The sequence below is a fragment of the Oryctolagus cuniculus genome, chromosome 9, assembly GCF_051225735.1.
Source record: "Oryctolagus cuniculus isolate XC-2025 breed Fujian yellow rabbit chromosome 9, ASM5122573v1, whole genome shotgun sequence".
In the NCBI taxonomy this organism is placed as follows: Eukaryota; Metazoa; Chordata; class Mammalia; order Lagomorpha; family Leporidae; genus Oryctolagus; species Oryctolagus cuniculus.
The window spans coordinates 19,175,778-19,195,605 of NC_142875.1; the positions used below are offsets into that span (position 1 = coordinate 19,175,778).

At 43.6% G+C, this 19,828-nt stretch overlaps 1 protein-coding gene across 4 annotated transcripts in view; it reads right to left on the reverse strand.

Moving 5' to 3' along the window:
* GPC6 (glypican 6) overlaps positions 1 to 19,828 on the reverse strand; it is a 1,205,004-nt gene that overhangs the window by 1,164,663 nt on the left and 20,513 nt on the right. Inside the window, exon 1 of one of the 4 annotated variants that reach the window (XM_051850542.3) lies at positions 15,109 to 15,903. The exons of 2 other annotated variants lie outside the window; for them this stretch is intronic. In XM_051850542.3, the coding sequence (XP_051706502.1) occupies positions 15,109 to 15,268 (160 nt within the window). In that variant the 5' untranslated portion in view covers positions 15,269 to 15,903. Of the gene's footprint in view, positions 1 to 15,108; positions 15,904 to 19,828 lie in introns of those variants that run through there. One more of the 4 variants, XM_002713000.6, reaches the window with a different exon arrangement.

Below are 19,828 nucleotides of genomic sequence, written 5' to 3' on the forward strand. Positions count from 1 at the left end.
TGGGGGAACACGGGCCTGGCCCAGTCCTGCAAGAGACCCCTGGGAGACTCCGAAGGCAGCTGAGTGCAGCCCAGAAAGTTTCCACGGCTCCACCCTGGCAGATGATCAAGGCAGGGCCGGGAGCGAGACAGGGGCCAGCTGAGTGACAGCTGCACTTAGGAAAGGCCAATCAGAGTCAACAGCCCAGGAAAGGGTGGCTGACAACTTACCTGGTGCTTCCCAAGTTGACCAGCCCCAGATCACAAAGCACACCAACCCCAGATGTCAGCTGCACAGGCCCCCAGGGCCTAGAGATGGGAGGAGCCTAAGCATCAGTTTCCACTTATAGGGAGAACATCCTCTCATCGCTGCCTATGTCCACCCAGCAGTGGATACGCCAACACCACAGCAAGTACTCCACACAATTAGCCCAGAAAGGTTGAAGTCAGATTAGATTTCCCTTTTGGAAGTTTGACTTCTTGGGAGCCAGTGCTGTGGCACAGTAAGTCAAGCCTCCGCCTGCAGCAGACATCCCATATGGGCGCTGGTTCAAGTCCTGGCTGCCCCACTTCCAACCCGGGCTCCCTGCTAATGGCCTGGGAAAGCAGTGGAAGATGGCCCAAGTGCTTGGGCCCCTACACCCACATGGGAGACCTGGAAGAGGCTCCTGGCTTCAGATCGGTGCAGCTCCAGCCATTGTGGCCACTTGGGGAGTGACCCAGCAGAAGGAAGACCTTTCTGTCTTGCCCTCTGTCTGTGACTCTACCTCTCAAATCTAAAAATAAAGAAATCTAACTTATTATTGAAAGGAGAAAGACCTCTCCAACTGCTGGTCCACCCATCAAGTTGCAGCCCTGAGGAAAACCAGATGGGTGTTTCTATGAGAGAAGAAGAGAGAGGAAGGGGAAAGACAAGAAAGCACATGGGTTTTCACTGTGGAGCTGCCATGTGTGTAAGGTTTCAACTCCAAGGCAAAAAAAATGGCAGCAGTCTCCGTATCTCAAATGTCCTTTCAAAAACATGTGCAACAGGCAAGTTCCCAGAGTGAAGAATGCCGATGCACAGTCCTTGTGTTTTCTTCCCCCTGGAAAGCAGAAATGTGAGGCATTGCTTGGACCTAAGTGAAATCGACACACTTGCTGTGTCTCTAAGTGGAAAAACCTCCGTTCAACAAGTGTTCTTCAGTCATGTTTAACTTTTTTCCCAGAAACGCACAAAACTGAAATGCTAACCTTTGCAAGAGACCAAACCTTGGTGTGAAGGACTTCAAGTTCACCGAGCAGGAAGTGTACTGCTGCCTATTTAGGAAACATTTCGCAACCGTGACCAACGGAGAACAAAACCACCTCTCAAAACAACAAAAAGGAAACCCAAACGTAGACCAGCAAGGATTTGAAAAGCTACATGTGCTGTTTTTAGAAGTATAATTTTTAGGATTAAAATGAATTGACTTAAAGTTTAAGAGGTCTTAGAGGGCCCCAAGGGGTTCTATTAATTATTTTTCCCCTGATGCTTTATGGCCAGATGAGGCCACTATTCATGGCGACATTGCATCCTCCGTGACCCCAAGTCCTGATGGGCAGTAATGCAAGACAGTCCAAAAAGACAGCAGATATATAGCACAGGGAGACCATTTCTGAGATTTGTTTCAGTGTTTCAACCCTAACACGCCATTCAACAGATCCCAGGATATGGAGTTCATACCATGTCTGTAGAAAATGATTCTTTCGGGGAGGGGAAAAGAAAAAAGAACAGTGCTTTCAATGTTCAGTATCCTCTACATCTGCTGCTCAGCTGGAAACACTGTTAAAAGCCCATTAGAACCTTAAGGTAACAGACCTCGAATGCTATGAAAGCCGCGGAGCAATTTGCTGTTTGTGTTAGGAGTATCAGCCCCAGCCACTTCCTTTTCATGGGCTGAAAACAGCTTCTGTCATGAGCCGTGAAAATCAATTCCACAGTAACCAGGCTGCAGTGTGGCTGGAGGTGCAGCGCCTACCGGCTGGCGCTGTACAGCAGAGCCTCCTTCTGGGCGTCCCTCGCACCTTCCAGAAGTCCTGACACCGGCTCCCCAGCAGTGCCCTGGAGGGAAGAACAGCTCAGGACTCGGAACCTGCAGGCTTATCTCTTTGGACACTGGTTCTCTCTAATGCTTAATTAGGAGAAAATTGGAATTGTCACCCTGAATGAAGACAGCTTGAGGAAATGTAGGGCTGGGAGAAGCCTGCTCTGGCTTATTTGTATTCCATCTTGCTGTTCTTCCCGACTATAGTAATTGTGAGAGGCTCATTTTCCTCAAATCATACCGTTTCAGGGCTTTTTAGAAATAGAAAGCATTTAATTTTTTTTTTTCCTAGAGGTAAGGTCATACTTCCAAAAATAAATATTTCATAAGAATGACAACAACTTTTGTCAAGAGGTATACTTTCTAAAGTAATGATTAGAAAGGCTGAGGCATTTTAAGGTATGTTCTATGTATTTCAGTTATTGGAAATTGTTATTCCAGTTACAAAATGCAGCCTTGGTTCCCACAGAGAATTAAGATCATTCTAACCTCTATGTCCATATATAGTTAGCCCTTCTTAAACTGAAAACCTTCGCGTGATCTGCAAAGCATATTCTGGGTAAGAATAACTTGCTACTCTAAATCAAAATGGTCAGTTTAATGTTGGTGCATTAACTTCTCACAATATTAAGTTACCTTTTCCTCAATGACCCAGGCTGAGAGACTAACTCAAAGTTCACTTGTTTGCTAACAGCAAAATGGAACTTTTGTTGACAAAAATATAAAAAGCATAACTTCATGTTCTTTGCTGTGAACATCTGATGTACATAGCTTGTCATTTTAAGTAGAATTTCAATGTGATTACATAGTACAAATTTTTAACTAAGAAAACCAGATTAGTCAACATTTATGTCCACTATACAATACACACACTGAAGATGTCTAAATGATTCTGAGAAATCTCCAAGTCATTTTTGTTTGAGAAGGTGGTAATTAAGATTAACAAACAAACCTATTCTGAATAATGATCTCAGATTTGACATTTGTAGGGTATTTTATATTCAATTGAAAGTGACCTTTGATGAGTGCCATGTGGTCATGGAAATGAAATGAATACATCCTTTATTGCAGTCATATAAAAAGATTGGCCTAAGCTTTTAACATAGTACTTGATCTTCTGGTGTCTAACACCCAAGTCTCTCAAAGCATATTGAATAAGATACCACATAATCCAAAGAGTGGTAAAAGTACAATAAAAGCCTTTTACACATTAGCGCTTGATAATGTAAAATAACAATAAATATGTTTCCCCAAGTTCAATGCAGATAAACTGTCAAAGACCACCACAGAGGAATCTTGCAGTTCCAGATTAATACTTTAGAATGACAGACTCCTATTTTCCTAATAAATGTCCTAAACCTCCTAAAGCACTTGTTAGGCAAACAGAAAACAGAAATCAAAATAAAATCTTGATTTGTTCATTAGCGATTTTTACTATAGCTTATCCAAAAAAAGGACTTAAGAAGTCTGGCTTCTGAAATCAGTTCCTTGGTAGAAACATCTCCCTGAAGTAACAAGACTCTTACAGATGGGAGGTAAGAGCCAAGGTGCTCAGATGGGTTGTTTTCCAAGTGTGTTTCCAGCAATTGTTTCTTTTACAATCAATTATTACACTGTACTTTAAGACTGTTATAGTTTAGGATTAATAAAAATTATCAGGGCTGGCACAGTGGTACATTGAGTTAAAGCCCTGGCATCCTATATGGGCTCCAGTTCAAGTCCCTGCTGCTTCTCTTCTGATCCAGCTCCCTGCCAATACACCAGGGAAAGCAGCAGAGGATGGCCCAAATCCCTGGGACCTTGCACCCACATAGGAGACCCGAAAGAAGCTCCTGGTTTCAGATTGGCTCAGCTCTGGCCATTGCAGCTATCTAAGGAGTGAACCAGCAGATTGAAAACTCTGTCTCTACTTCTCTAACTCCTTCAAGTAAAAGAAATCTCAAAAAAAAAAATTAAGTTTTAAATCTTTGGTTTAACTTTAAAAACTCCTGCTTATTGGGATTTAGGGGAAAAAAACTATAGGCAAATAAAGTACAGTATTTTATTATTATTATTCAGGAACAACCACATCCTATCATTTAAAAAAATCATTTACTTGTTTATGTCAGAGGCAAACAGTAAGTGGGGTACAGGGGGATGGAGAGAGATTTTCTATCCACTGATTCATTCCCCAGTGCCCACAAAGACTTGGGCTGGGATAGGTGGAAACTAGGAGCTGGGTATTCAAACCAGGTCTCCCATGTGGGTGGCAGAAACCCAATTACTTGAGCCATCACCTGCTGCCTCCCATGGTTTGAATTAGCAGAAAGCTGGAACCAAGAGCTGCAACAGGGATCAGATCCAGGTACTCTAATGTGGGAATCAGAGATCCTAGCAGGTGTCTTAACCACTAGGACAAATGACCATCCCCAAACCTGTCCTTTTAAAATATCTCCACCATGGGCATGGTGGCATTTTTCAAGTCTATCTTACAAATGCTACTGACTTTGAACTATTCTGACTCATTAAGAAAGTAGCAAGTCAAAGTTAGTCATCTGTTTTTAGATCAAGGAGCTTTCTCAAAGAAAACAGTTGACTGAATTCACTGAAAGCTGAACCTCCAGTTCCTTGAAATTCAGCGGAGGAATGTGGGCCCCTGCTAATCTCAGCTGTCCTGGAGGCACCACAGAAGGAAGCCAATTTCTCAAGAAATCCAAGAAATGCAGTAAGGAGCAAACATGCAACCGATAAAGCATACAGATCACAGGCGTGCATGCCCAGAATGGATGATGCTCTGTCTTTAATGTGTATAAAATGAAAAGCGACCAGCTCTAAATGTAGTCTCCTTGCACAAGAGTCTGGAGGTCAGGAGGAAAAACGGCTAGATCTGTACCTGAGAAGCTGGTGTAGGAAAAACAGCTCAGAGAGATGAAGGGCTGGAAAGGCTTTGTACCTGAAGCCTCCTAAAAATTATAAAAATCAAAACAAAAACAAGAATCATATGCTCCCACTGAAAGCACTCCCTATTAGCAAAGAGAAACAGATCTTATGGCGAGAGAAGCTGTGGGTACCCTTGCTCATTTTCCCCTCTGAAGCAGCAGAGAGTTTTCTTTCTACTCCTGAAGATGAGCCCCTGGCAGCTGGGGTCAGCCCCTTTGGTTCCAGGTGCAGACGGCACAGATTGCCTTGATCCAGCCACTTTTCTTTGGTCCCCCTAGTGGCCAAAGTGAACTTTTGAAAGAAATCTAGGGAAATGAGTAAAGCCGTTTGCAGCACCAACACTCCACTATATGAGTGGAGAATCTTAACCAAGATCAAAGTGGGGAAAAAAAAAAAGAACACACAAGATCTGTTATCTAAAAGGAACTGGTGTTTAAAACCACATTGTATGGCTACAAAAATGCAGCCTGGACCAACAGTGTCAGCATCACTCTGGGCTTGGCAAAAATGCAAATCGCCAACCCCACACCTGATATGTAAGTCACACTCTGGGAGGTGGGGACCAGCTGCTCCAGGAGGGAAGAGTCCTCCAGCAATCCTGACGCCCGACTGAGTTCATGAACCACTCACTGCGTGGAGTTCTGGTCCCCAACCCTGGACACACACCAGAATGAGGAAACTACAGGAGAAAGGAAGGAAGGAAAGGAGCTAGGGAGGAATGGACAGAGGCAGGGAGGTCAGCCTCCTTCCTAACCCAAATAGGGGACAGTGATCTGAAGATGCTCAAGTATAGGCGCTTGGACGATCATGCATCTTTCCAATCTACAAGAACTGATGGTAAAGTTTTCAGAAACTATGCAAACTGAGTATTAAAATATTGGTAGATTTAAATTATCCATAGTGGGAATTTTTATCTTACATAAATAGCAAATGCTACAAATCAGGGACCCCCTCTAGACCTCCCTCCCTGCCACCAGCCAGTAATTACACATTCAGCTCTTAGCCAGTGGCCAGGCTTGAGAAATACTGGACAAATGCAACAATGCCAAATACCTAATTAATTCAGACATCTTGGATGATTTCTATTTTCTCCATTACTACTCAACTCCTTGGGATTCTTATTAATATACAGGATGACCAAGCAACACAGTTGTCATTCACTCCATCCAAGGGTGTAAGTATAACTGACACAGCTCAAGGACCCTGGCCCCTTTTTCTTCTACACATGGGTGTAAGAAGCGATTCTGGATTGAGATGCAGGTACACTGGTGGAGAGACTTCAAAGGGTGGTCTGCCTCGTCAGTGAGACAGATGTGCACAGGTGGGGACAGTCCCCTTAGGTGCCATTGTCTGGGCATCATCACCATGCTTTGACCCCTGGTATCTACATGGAGAGGACCTTGTAGGTTGTAGAAAGAGCAGCAAAGAGCAGAAAGGCAGTGAGAACCTAGCACCCTGATGTAAACTTACTCTTCCTTACTTCTGGTGCTGCCTTGTGTTTGCACTTCTGGCCATGGGATTTGATAGCTTTCTGCGGTTGTGCAAGCCAGTTGATTCAGGATGTTCCATGACCAGCTGCCAGAGGTATCTTCGCGGACACAGATGATTTCAGAGGAGTTTCAACAGCCTAGCCCCTTTGCACTTTTACTGGAACTTCTAAGGAGCAGATTCAAGTTTATGAAAACTCTCATTGTAGCTTTGCTTCTTCCTTTTCACATGACCTCAATGGCCCTTTCTGTGCTCCTCTCCTCCGGGCCACTCAACACTCTCTGCTGAAGTGTCTACAAGAGCCTCCTCCCTGGCCTCCCTCCCTCTGGCCTCTCACCATCCCTTCTTTCAAGCATCTGCATTACAGGGCTTGGCCAGTGCACAACAGCACTTTCACTGGACTGCCAAGGACCTAGGGGATGACCTACTTCATGCAGTTCAACGCCCAGGATTTCCAAGGCCCTCCAAAAATCCAACCCCACCCTCTGGTCAATATTATTTCTCACAAGCTCTTCCTGGCTCCCTTTCTCCACTCATTTAACTCCAACCTGAACTCTGCCTTCTTTTGTGGCCCTTTGTCAAATGCTACACATTCTTGAAGGTCCCAATTAAATGTCGCCTTCTTAAAGCAAGGCCAAAGTAGTTGTTTCATTCTTTGGTTCCCGTCATTACAATCCATAATGATATTTGGTACTTAAACCATTGATACAATATTCTGTAAACTTAGAGAATGAATGTATAATCTAATCATTTCTCCCATCTTGGTGAAATTTTAGGATTTTTTTTGTACTGCCACAGCACAAATGACTGTTTTCAATTTCATAACAGACATAGCAAATTACATCTACTTTGATAGTTTTATAATTTATGAGGACATTTCATCTGACCCTATTTGGGAAACTTTTTTCTTACACTGATATTAAGATTATTTTGAAAGGCAGGACCAGAGAGGGATAGACCTAGTTTTCTCATGCACCAGTTCACTCCCTAAGTATCATGTGACTGAGCTAAAACCTGCTGCCTCCCAGGGTATGCATCAGTAGGAAAGTGGAATTAGGAGCAGAGGTGAGACTTGAACCCAGGCACTCTGATATGAGAGGTGAGTCTCCTAAGAGGAGATAGCTGCTGAGTCCAACACTCAGTCTTCACACTCTTATTAACAGGTATCTAGCTGGTATTGAGTTTTATTTCCACAGAAACACACACAGAAGAGGACCAGCCAACACTTTGGCACAGTTTAGGCCACTGATCATGACACTAGCATCCTATACTGGAGTGCCTGTTGGAGTCCTTGGCTACTCTGCTTGTCATCCGGCTTTGTGCAGATACATCTGGGAAGGCAGAAGAAGATGACCCAAGTATCTGGGTTCCTGCAACCCATTTGAGATGGAGCTCCTCGCTCCCAGCTTAAGTCTGCCCCAGTCTCAGCTGTAGGCATTTGGGGAGTGAGTTGGCGGACAGAAAATCTCTATCGCTGTGTTCTTTCAAATAGAGAACAAATTTTACAAACACACAACCAAAATATTCATAATGCTGTGAGAATTCAATTAACATTTCCAGACATTTCTCTATTAATCTCATCTCTCTCCAATCTCATTTTCTCCCTCTATCACACACACAACATCCCAATTCACTGTTCATCCCAATTCAGATGCTAAATAATTTGAGTGATCATTAACATTTTAGTAGCACCTACTTTACTAAGTGTTTCTAGAATCCTTTCATTTCCACAGGTATCACAGAGGTGGAAGCTAACATCTCCACCTTTTCCTCTATCTGTTTTGGTCCCCTCAAATCCATTCTCCACAGACCAACCAAAGTAACATTTCAAAACCATGGCCAATCCCGATTATAATGGCTTATTACCACTCTCAGGTGAAAGGCCAGAGTCTGAGCTTGAGGCATGGCATGGCCAGCCAAGGGGAAGACATGACCTCCAGGTGGCAGTGGTACATAGCCAGCTTAATTTGAAAGCACTTTTGACAGGTTGCCTGGGAGGTAAAATCCCTCTTGGCATGGGGTCTTCCACAGCTAATAGAGGGGCCATCACCAAAAGGGCAGGAGTTAAAGGGAACTCCTAGGAGCATCTCAGAACTCCCAGTTCTAAAACCATTCTGTGTTTTAAGGTAATGTCACTCAACACAGAAGACCTCCAAAGCTTGGAGCCTTCCACAGCCCCCGAGTTTGTCTTACAAATGGCTGGCAGATGGTAGACAAAGGCAGGTAGTTGCTATTGGACTAAGAATCTGCTTCTTTGTCCTATATTTGAAACAGATATGTAAAAACTTGAGTTTAGCCCTGGAGAGCTTTTGTGTCCACACACGTGTGTGGACATGCCTGTTATGAAAAAGTCTACAACATGGAGCCAATATGAAGAGGTATAATCGGTTCACTTACACAAGTCATTAATCTGGCCTCCAGGCTCTGCCTCCTCAGTCTTGCCCACACTCCCCTCTCCATGTACAGGTTATTTCCTCCATATGTTGTGGAAGGATCCTCCTCTGCGTACAGGAAACCAATGCACTTCCACACATAGGAGTACTCTTCTTCATGTGCCATTACTCTTCCCCAAAGATCCAGCCAGTTATTCCTCCTCAAGGAAGTATTTCCAAGACCCTGTCTCTTGGGATGAAATGCTCCTATAAAGTGCTTTTTGAGCACCAGTTGCCCTGAGTGTTGTGTACTTATCACGGTCTTCATTCATTCATTGTGAATGAACTGCAGGCTTCTACAGCCAAGCTCCAGGCACAAAGATGGACACAGGGTAGGTATTCAAGACATCTTTACTACATGAATGAAAAATGCCTAGAAGAGGGAGACTAGGTTCTTAACATATTCAAAAACCTGGATGATATGTAAGTGTGGAATTGAATTTCTACTTTGGTATTAACTAGTATATTAGTTTAAAAATATGTTCAACCATGGGTCATTAAAAACTTAGATATTAGAATTACCCCCCCCCCGAGTCCCCTTATTTACAAATACATATACTACCCCAGAAAGTCAACATGTTCAAACAGTATCACAAAAATCATTGAAAACTGAATTATTTTGGATAAAGCTATGAGACTATTTAAAGTCAAATTCTGTACCAGCTAAAGAATTTAACAGAGAAGAATTTGGCCTAAAAGGGACATAAGCACCAAGTTGAAAGGAATATTAAATAGCTGTTTATACTGGCAAGGCAACTCTAACACGCCTTGCTGGCCTTGCTAGAAGTATTTTGAGAGTTGTGATTTAAAGGAGGAAAAAGCCATCTCATAATGTTACTTTTGTGGGTTTGAATATAAGTTTAGATTATGCAGTTAAAATCATTTTAACAATTATACTATAATTTTTACCTAAAGTGTCAATTTCCATACAAATCTAGTAGCTGAATGTAGGTGACTTTGGCTTAAGAGTACTAAATAATTTTGTATTTTATAAGTGTTCATAAATTTCACCCATAATTTTAAAAGAACACTATTCATTTTATTACATAAATTATGGCACAATCTCTGTACCACAATATTTTAAAGAATATGATGCTGTAGATTTTAAATCAAGTTTGATAGTGGCCTACACTAGCTATTCAGATACAGGTGGTTAAAAATGTTTTATAAAAAAAGTATCAGTCAACTCAAATGAATCCTTGTTCCCAATGATGACATCTTATCCTCTAATTAAATCAGCTAAGATAACTCTGTTTGCAAGAATCTCTCTAAAATTAATTCCCAAATCAAGAGTTTAACAAGTGGCACTCCTAATAGCCCAGATTTTAGATTGCTTTGATACCTGGAATTAATATAATTCTTTTAGAAATTTATGACTTGCTGAATCATTAAAAAAACACATTTGAAGTTCAATTAATTCATTTATACCTTACACTCTTCTTTGGAAGGATTTTTGAAGATATCTGCTAACTAAACAGAGGGCAAGGAAGTCATAAATCTTTGAATCAGAGATAAGTGGAAATGAAACAATTTATCCCAAAGTAGGATGTTTAATATGCCTGTTAAAGCTTAAGAGTTAGCATAGTTTCTCCATTTTTGTTAATGTGATATTTATGTGCAAACTGAAAAAAGTAATTAATGCCAAATGTATTAAATTACTTAATTCAACTGGGGGACCTGCGTGGAGTGGCTTTTTCTAAAGACAGGCAAGGCCAAGTAAAGGGTATCATATTTTGAACCTTGAAGACAATAAAGGAGGAAAAAATAGCTAGTCTACAAGTATAAAATAATATCCTTTTACTACAGATTTTGAGATAAATCCTTGATAACTGGAGAACAGTTTAATTATTTCTTAATATCCAGTTATAAGTCAGCTCTAAAAAATAAAGACCTGTGACAGAAAAGGGAGAAAACCAAATCCTGCAAACAGTGGTCATTTTTCCTAATCTGTCTCTTTTTCCTCATCCCTCTCCTCCGTGAGTAATTTTTTAAAGACTTTGTTGGACTAAAGCAATAATCTAACAGGTCTAGTACATTGAGAGAAGACACCACATGTACTAGAGTTACCATGTTTTATATAATTGCATTATGAAGTGGCCAGGAAAATACATAAACACACAATTGAGTGGCAATACCATGGTCAATTCCTAGGACTATAAAATCCAAATTTACTCTGATTGAGAAATCATAGTTGTTTCAAATACAAAAGTATTTAGTATGAATATCTATAAGGGGATACATGCATACGTATGGCAATTAATGCTACCAGGTTACATATATAAAAGATGAAGAATTGATTTGCATACAATTCATTTAATAGATGCTGAATGCTTACTAATGTAAGGCAGATTTTAAAGGTCAGGTTAGGTCTATGGATTTTCGAGCCATAGTGTTCAGGTTTGACTTTCAGCCTCATCACTTGTTAGTCCAGTCATTCCCGGACAATTTAAGTCTGTTGTTCTTGTTTCCATCTACAAAACAGGAATAATGTTTGTATCTACTAAGTTATTTGAAGGATTCAGCAAGAATGATTTAAAGGTAACCTTTATAGATGTGTGGGGCCGTACTACTTTATATGTTCAAAGTTATTAAGTTACATTAGATCAGTAATGAAAATTGTGGTTGCACAGGTCAGTAAGTCACTTTTAACTACAAAGGATTATAACTAATGAATCCAGGAAGGATCAAGGCACACAACAGTAGCAGAAGCAGCCTAAAACAGCACTGTCAAAGTGAGCACTTAGCCTAATGGTTAAGGCTCCAAAGTCCCACACTGGAGTACAATATCCAGCTCTGGCTCCTTTCCCCAGCTCCATACCTATGCAAGCCCCATGACGACAACTGACTCAAGTAATTGGGTTCCTGCCACCTACAAGGGAGGCCTGAATTGTGATTCTAGTTCCTGGCTCTGGCCTGGCTTAGCCACAGCCTTTGTAGGCATTTGGAGAGTATCAGGGAATGAAATCTTTCACCAGCTACCCCTCTCCCACCTCCCTCCCTCCATCCATCCCCACCCCTACATCTCATGCTTTTGTTCTTTTTCAGATAAACCAAATTATTAAAATTGTAAGAATCAGATGTTCTCTGAACTTCTCTGGCTTTTAAGGTACTATTTTCAGTTGTGGAGTTCCTGTAGAAGTTTAGAGCAAACATGAGTTTGATTGGAAGGTGAGGCCATACTGTACTCCTGATGCTTGAGGAAGGCCTGGAATATTCCACACCGACCTCTGGTCTGAATCATCATTCTAACAAGGAACTTCCACATTTTCCCAGAAGACAGATCAAGAGGAAACAGGCAAGCATACTATGAAGGCTGTGGGCCAGATATCTGGAATCATTTCTATACCCTAAGAATCACTAAGTATTAGAATGGATTGCGGAGAGGGCTCAAGAGTCTACTCTTCCGAGATCTTTCAAACAAGGATGGATAGCATCTATCTGATCTGCCGGCAATGGTTTAAAATCAGGACCGAGTGAGGATTCATGGGGCAGACTGCCACTTAAAGACCTCCTCTTTTGCAAGCGCTCCGAGTGTATCACTTTATATATCACCTATCACAGTCCCTCATCTGTTAGGTTTGAAGTTCCTTTATCCTAGAAAAGAAACAGGCAATGCTATTTTACCATTCTGAGTTCTCAGTAAATAATAATGTCATGATGGAACATAATGTCCTTATCAGTTCTCAGCTATTTTACTAAGCAAGCTACCTGCAAATCTCTCTCAACTAGAAACAGTTCTCACAAATCTCAACAGCGCTCTACAATTCATGTTCTCTGGCAGACTAGCGGCACATGCCATTTCTCAAGCAAGCCATTAGATGTCTAAACAAGGCAAAGGATGAAAAGGAGAGGATAACTACCATAGAAATTCTTCCCTGGACGTGTAATTAAATGTAAATGGCGTGGAGAACAAGGGAGGAGAGAAAGTGTGCATTCATTTAACAACAGGATATATTTCCTAAGTGATTATTCTAACAGTAAATCCAATTAACTGTAGCATTAAGTCAAGTCTGCTTTGAAAAAAATATTTCGTTAAAAGTCAAATTACCCATTCATTCATTATTTTCCTAATCAACATAGCTTTGACTCCCTGGCGATCGGTATTTTTATTATATCTGGTAGCACCAACCACCACCACCGAAGCAGAAGGTAAAGTTAACAGTGGGTCCTTCCTCCTGGAAAGTACTCAAGTTTAACTAAAGGGCATGCATTTTTAGGAATCCATATGTAATAAGTAAGAACTGTGATTGTAGGTGGGGGTGGGAAACCACCTCTCAAGTCCCTCTGTGGTTAAAAATCTACTCAAGGATTTACCTTAACTACCGGGAATGTTCCCAACAAAGTAAAGGGTGACTACAGAAATCATTTGCACAGAAAATCGTCACTTTGATTTTGAGGAGATTTGTGAAGGATGAACTCCAGTCTCAGGGGAGTCCTACTCTCCGCTCCAGAAGACTGAGCAATTTTAAAATGCTTAACTGCTTTCTTCATAGAGATATCTTATCTGAAATCATGTTGGGAAATATCTGTGTATTCAGAGATACCGTTTTAAACAGCCCCGATTAGAGGCAAAAAAGTTCCTAGAAAAGTGAACCACACTGCAAACCTCTGAAAAGTTCAATCCCTGAGATTTGGGAAAGGAGGGGGGAAAAAAAGCCAAGCTGATCCTTATCAATTAATTAAAAAGAATGAAATGACAGCAGGCAAAAGGGAAAGGGGGTGGAGAGAGTTAAGGAGCAGAGGGGGCAGCGGTTCTGTGTGCATTGATTAACAAATTAAGGAGTTCCGCAAAGGGGCGAAGACACGGTGGGGATTGTAAAGCCCTCTAGTAATTCAACGCAGGCTTTGCCTCTCCTCCCTCCGAGGGAAGGGGATATCTGGCTCTGAATGGAAAAGGCTCCCCCATCCGTACAGCGCTGCTGGCGTCATCTTTGCATGCTTTATGGGGCAATGCCCAAACTTATGTAAATGTGTTCATTTCAGTCTAAGGAAAAACTCTCATTTCTAGCACTTAGAGACCCAGCAGGATAAAAAGTAGCGGCTCCACAATGTATCAGAGCTGGGAGGTTTTCAGGGATCTACAAAACGCCTTTTGATCCCTGGCCCGGTTCTCCGGCAAAACAGAGATAGGCTGACGGAAACAGCGCTTCGCCTTTCGGACCCGAGGTCACTGAGGACTTCATCCACCGGGTTTGAGCAGCCCGCGCACTCGCAGCATCTCCCGGCCTCGCTCAGTTCTGCTCTCTCGCAGCCAAAGGCTTATCTCTGCCCGACACGTTTCATTCAGAGCCCCAGAGCAGCTCGGAGTCGGTTGGAGCTAAGAGCCGGAAAACACGCACCCGGGCTGCTGTGCAAGTTGGAGACGCAGCAAGACACGCACTGGCGCGAGAAAGGGGTGGGTGGGTGGGGACTCTCAGTGGAGAACGCCAGGGGCATGCAGGAGAACCCCCCCTGGCCGAATCCCCACCGAGCCACCCTCTGGAGTTGGCTCAGCATCTGGAGCCTGCGGGCAAGGGAGGCAGCGCTCAGGACCCGGCGTAGCGCCGGGGATGTCTCCAGCACCACCAGTGACCAACCGAGTTGGGGAGGAAACAAGAGGGGAAAGCCGGCCCCAAATCTGAAACCAGCAGTGTTTGAAACGATCCCCTCTACCCTACCCACCCAAAAAAGCCGGGAGGCAGGAGCTCTGGCCAGGTCCCTGGGCTCAGCCTGCTCCCAGTCCCAGCGTGGTGCGCCCTGCCTCGCCAAAGGACACGGAGAGTGGAGCCCGGGCTGGGGGAGCCCTCCGCGTCTCTCCACTGCCCCCGCCGGCGCGAGGGCGGGCGCGGAGAAGGCGCCGCTCAGACTGTGGCGCTAGGCAAACTGCGGTCGCAGTTCTTACAAGTTTGCCCGAGCGAGAAGCGCAGGGTGGGCGCCCTGCTCGGCGATCTGCCTTCACCCCGCAGCCACCCGAGCGGCTCCCGGGCTCCCCGGCTAGGACCCACAAGAGAGGCAGAAGGGCGCAGCGAGGAGGCACAGAGGGTGCTCCCGCGTGCGCGCACAATGAGGCGGCCGAGACGCACACCTTCCCCTGCCGGAGAAGCCTCAAGAGCATCCAGCGCCTAGCGCGGGGTCCCCAGAGAGCCCTCGCGGAAAGTGAGCACCAACTCAGCAACAGGGCGCCCGGCAGCCAGGCAGGAGGACTTGTGGTCGCCCTGGGCTGCAGCCGGCTCAGGCCGCGCTTACCTGCGATCTCCTGGTAGGGGGTGTCCGCCAGACTGAATCCCTTGGCACCGTACGCCTGGCGGACCTCGCTGCAGCTCCGAGCCTTCACATCCGCCCCGGCTGGGAGGGACAGCAGCAGCCCCGACAGGGGAAGGATCACAGCTCCGATGCAAGACGGCATGGTGCAACACGCAAATCCAGCTCCGCAAAGCCCACGGCCCGTGCGCTCTTCACCTCGCCCCTCCAGCCGAAAGCCCGCCAGAGCCAGCAGCGCGCTCCTTGCCGCTGCCCAGCGTCACCCCCTTCCGCCGGCCGAGGGGACGAGCAGCGCAGCCCTCTGGACTGCGCTCAGCAAACTTTTATAAGCCTGATGGAGGATGGCAAGCCAACCAGGGCTGGCTGGGGGAGCAGCCGCCTTGTTCCGGTAGCCCCCCAGACCAGAATGGGTGCAATAAAAAAGAAGAAGGGGGGAGGGGGAGGGAGAAACGTTTATAAAAATCCACCACTGGGGTTCGGAGCTGCGATCCGAGTTCCGAGAATCCGGGAGCTCTGGGAGCAGGGCTGGCGGAGTGTGCAGTGAAGGTGGGAACGCGCGCCGGCCCTCCGGGAGGGAGGCGCACAGGCAGGCGTGTGTGTGTGTGTGTGTGTGTGTGTGCGCGCGCGCGCGGGTCTCCGGGATGGATGCGAGTGGAGGTATGTGTTGGGGATGTACGGGATCCAGGGGAAACCTCAGCCTCACACAGACTGAGGGAGCCTGTGAGAGTGCTTCTGAAATAGGAAGAGAGAAATCCCGGAGACAGACACAGGAGGCAGGAGGGAAGGAGAAAGGAGGGGAGAGAGAAACGTGCTACACATTGCACAGCCGAAATTCAGAGGCCGAGTCGGAGGCAAAACCTGGACTGGATCCTTGTACCCTAGGAGGGGGGAAAAAGGGAAACGTTCCGGTTTTCTCATTCACTTCCCTTCCTTTATAAGGATCCAAAATGCCACCTTTAAGGCTGTAAACACGCAGTCTAGAAAGGCAAAGTATCTCCAAGTCATTAACGTATGCTGTTGAACTGTATTTTTGTGGCAGCTAAGGACGACGCAATTCCAATTGTTGCTCTTGACCTACTGGAATACAAAGCCAGACTAAAAATCAAGGGAGACCACGGGTCTTAGACAGCAGAGAACAACCAGCGCCCTAATTGTCCAACTCCTGTTTAGATTTATGTATTTTTTCAATTCAGATAGTTTGTACACATTAGACACCATAAGGTTTTTCTTTTATTCCCCTATTCTCAATTCAACACTTCCACTCCCTTTCACTTCAAATACTCCAAAATCTTGGCTTAGAAATCATTTTGCTTAGGGTGTGAACAGGAAAGCAAAGCAGCAGCAGTACGCAGGTGCAATGAGAGGACAAGAGAAGGGGTACATGGAAGGAGACACTGGAGAGAAAGGATGTCTTCTCTCCCACTAGATGCTGGCAGGTATCAGAAAATATTTTCTTCCAATCAGGGAATCAAACCATTTCCTTCTTCCCATCTTCTCATTCACACTGAGGTTCTTTGACATGGGAGAGTAGTGTTAATTGGGGCTTGACTAATTTCCATTAATTTTCTTATGCCTGTGGGCACACTGGAATAACTTGAAGAGCAGAAAGAGATGTTGAACCCTGCAACTACTAAGGTGGTTTATTTGAAACCAAGTCAAAATTAATGCTACTAATAATTACTGACTTTTGTGTCCATATGTATATTAGGTCAACATATTATTCAGAAGTTACTGTAGAACACCACCCAGTGTGTGGCACTCTCCTGTAAGCTGACACATGAAGATGCTTTTCTGATAGTGCTATTAATAAGAAAGACTCCTGACATTTGAAACACTCTAGTGGTCACTACCATCGCAGGGATCTTCATTATAAGCTGTTAGGTATCTCTTCTTTAATCACTCCATCCTCTTCTGCTCACCAGAAACTCCCAAGTTCAATATCCAGCCTCAGTGAAGCTTAGAAATGCTGTAAAAATGCTCTCATATTTACAGGGTAGTTTTTTTTCCTTCCAGTGCCATAACTCAGAGTGAAACTGGAGACCTAAACATTTCTTCCTATAAACAAAACTTCTAGTTTAAGCATCACTTTTGCCCTCTTGATATTTGTTCTAATAGGCAGGTCTTTCTTAAACCACTGAACTTACTTTCCTCAGAGTCCAAAATTAAGATAACAAAAATGTAATCTTCGTAGAAAAAGGATCAGGACTTGGTGTAGTGAAGGCACGACATTTTGATATTTGACAACAAGGCTTCCAAACTTGTTTCTATCAGTCAGTAGGAGGTATCACACAGTCCAGAGAAAGTGAGTGATACCCACATATTCTATCCTTTTTCTCATACCAGGACTCATTGCAATTCAACATGACTTGGCAGCATATAGCAGATTATTCAATAAAAAGGGTATCTGAGGTGGAAGGAGAACCAGTAAAAGTATGATGTATGTGGCTTAAAATTATCTGAAATTCAACTAATCATTACATATTTAATATATATTCAATACAGTTATAGAGTAGTAGAGTATTATACAGGCTTCCTATACTTATATAGGACCTCAGGATTTGTGGCAAGGCTAGCATATGCAAAGAATCACTAATTCAATCAAGCACAAAGATTTGTTTAATCCCATTGGGGGTTCAAACAGCTTAGGGTAGGTGTGTGAACTTTAGTCAGACCAAAGAATTAGGTAACTGTTTTACTCCAACTCATTCCACTTGTTGGGTAATGTAGCACTGTTTGAAGAGACAAGGTCAAACATTCCAGCTAAGGGCAAGAGCAGGCGCCTAGACAATGTGTTGGAATGAGCATGGAATGTTAGAGTTTCCCAGACAAGGCCTTAGTGAACAGCAGAGTCCTCAAAAGGCTTTTGGTTGAAAAAGAAAGGTTATCTGAAGGCCTTGAGCTCCAGCTATAGCATTTATACTGTATCTAGGAGAAAAGTTAGAATATTGAAGAGCATCCTGTAAGACGAAGCAAACAAATAGATGTGAAAGGTAGGTGGGAGATATGTGTAACACGGTTACCATCAAAGATTTCAGAATAGGAAGATGGGGGGGGGGGATGAAGATACATTTTGAAGATAGAATTAGCATGATTTGGTGCATGATTCACCTCATAAGAATTACTAGATTATGATTGTGTCTCATTGGGGAAATAGGATATGTTCATTCAGACAAGACTTGCTTGAAGCTTTGGGGGCAGGGGCGGGGGAGCAGAAGAGTCACAAACCCAACTTGGAACCACGCTCCAGCCCTAGGCGCATTCACTCCTCAGTGCCCTAGAAGCCACCAGTGGGTGTCAACTGGGCAGACAAGGGACAGGAAGACGGGACAGCCCAGGGCTCTTACCAGTTTGATTTCAGGCCTATTTCTCCATTAAGGGATGGGAGGGCAGGGTGGAGTGAATGAGTCACCCCTCCAAGGGATATGTTCATTCAGGCAAGACTTGCTTATGTAGCACATTGACATCTCAGCTGGTTTTCTGCAACCCATTGAGGGCATACGATGAATGGAATTTCAGACTTTGAGAAAAAAATCTTAGACTTGAGTACCTATAGTTGACAGGCAAGTAAAGCAGCCATCAGTCATGTTTTCTTCAGTCATTCTCTCAACTCCGTTGCTATTTCATGGCTGATTGTAAATACAGTGGTCCCCAGACACAACCAAGGGATACAAAGCAACTGGTCAAGTCAGTTTGGCCCATCATTTACCCTTTCCATCGAATGGTGTCAGGGTGAGTGTAAGACCCATTTCTGGTCAATGCAATTCAAGAGAAGACTTCTGAGAAACATTTTTTTCCTCCTTGATTAAAGGAAGAGAGATATCTGGCTTTAATCTCCTTCCTTCTTAGAGCAAGATGACCATGTTAGGACTAGGAAACAAGATACTGCTACGCAAATGAGAATGACATAACGGAAGCATGGATGCTAGATCCTTCATTTCCTATTTGGGTCAACCACCCCTACTACTGCCAAATTCTGGATTTTTCAATAAATAGTCAATGAATATCCCATAGTTCATGCCACCATCACTTGGTTATTCTGCAGTTTTACAAGTGAAAACAATAAAAATGCATGCAAACTATAGGAAAGACAGGATGATTTGAATTTAAGGAACAGTTGCAAACATACAAGGAGAACAAAAATTAGGAAGCATTATAGGATCCAAGTTAGGAGATTTTCAAACATGAAACAAAGTGTAGTGAATATCAAAGACAAAGAAGCTCGAGAAAATGGTACTTGGCTGGTGATAAACTTCCGGAGAAACATTTTTGTAAAGTGATTAGGTAAGATGCCAGACCACATGGAATAGTATGTGAGATGAATGGAAAGTGTGTGGAAATATCAGGTATAACTGACTGTATGGTGACTGGATGTGGAGGGGGCTGAAGGTATCAGTAGGGGAGCTTTCCAGAAGAAGCTCCCAGGACTTCTGGGAGAATGAGAGACTGGACATAAGAATTGAAGTTCAGCGTGATCTTACTTGGTAGGTTGGTTTACAATTTTTCTTATCCAAATTTTTTATCTTTTCTATAGTTTTTTTGATAAAAATACTGTTTTGAAATGAGTCATATTTCTAACAGGAACATAACATATCTACATTATGTTTCACAAAGTTAAAAGGTCTCTTATCTCATGTCTAGCAAATGGCTGTTAACAGTTTTCTGAATCGTATTGCTAATTTGAAAAAACTGAGTTAAAGACAATTAT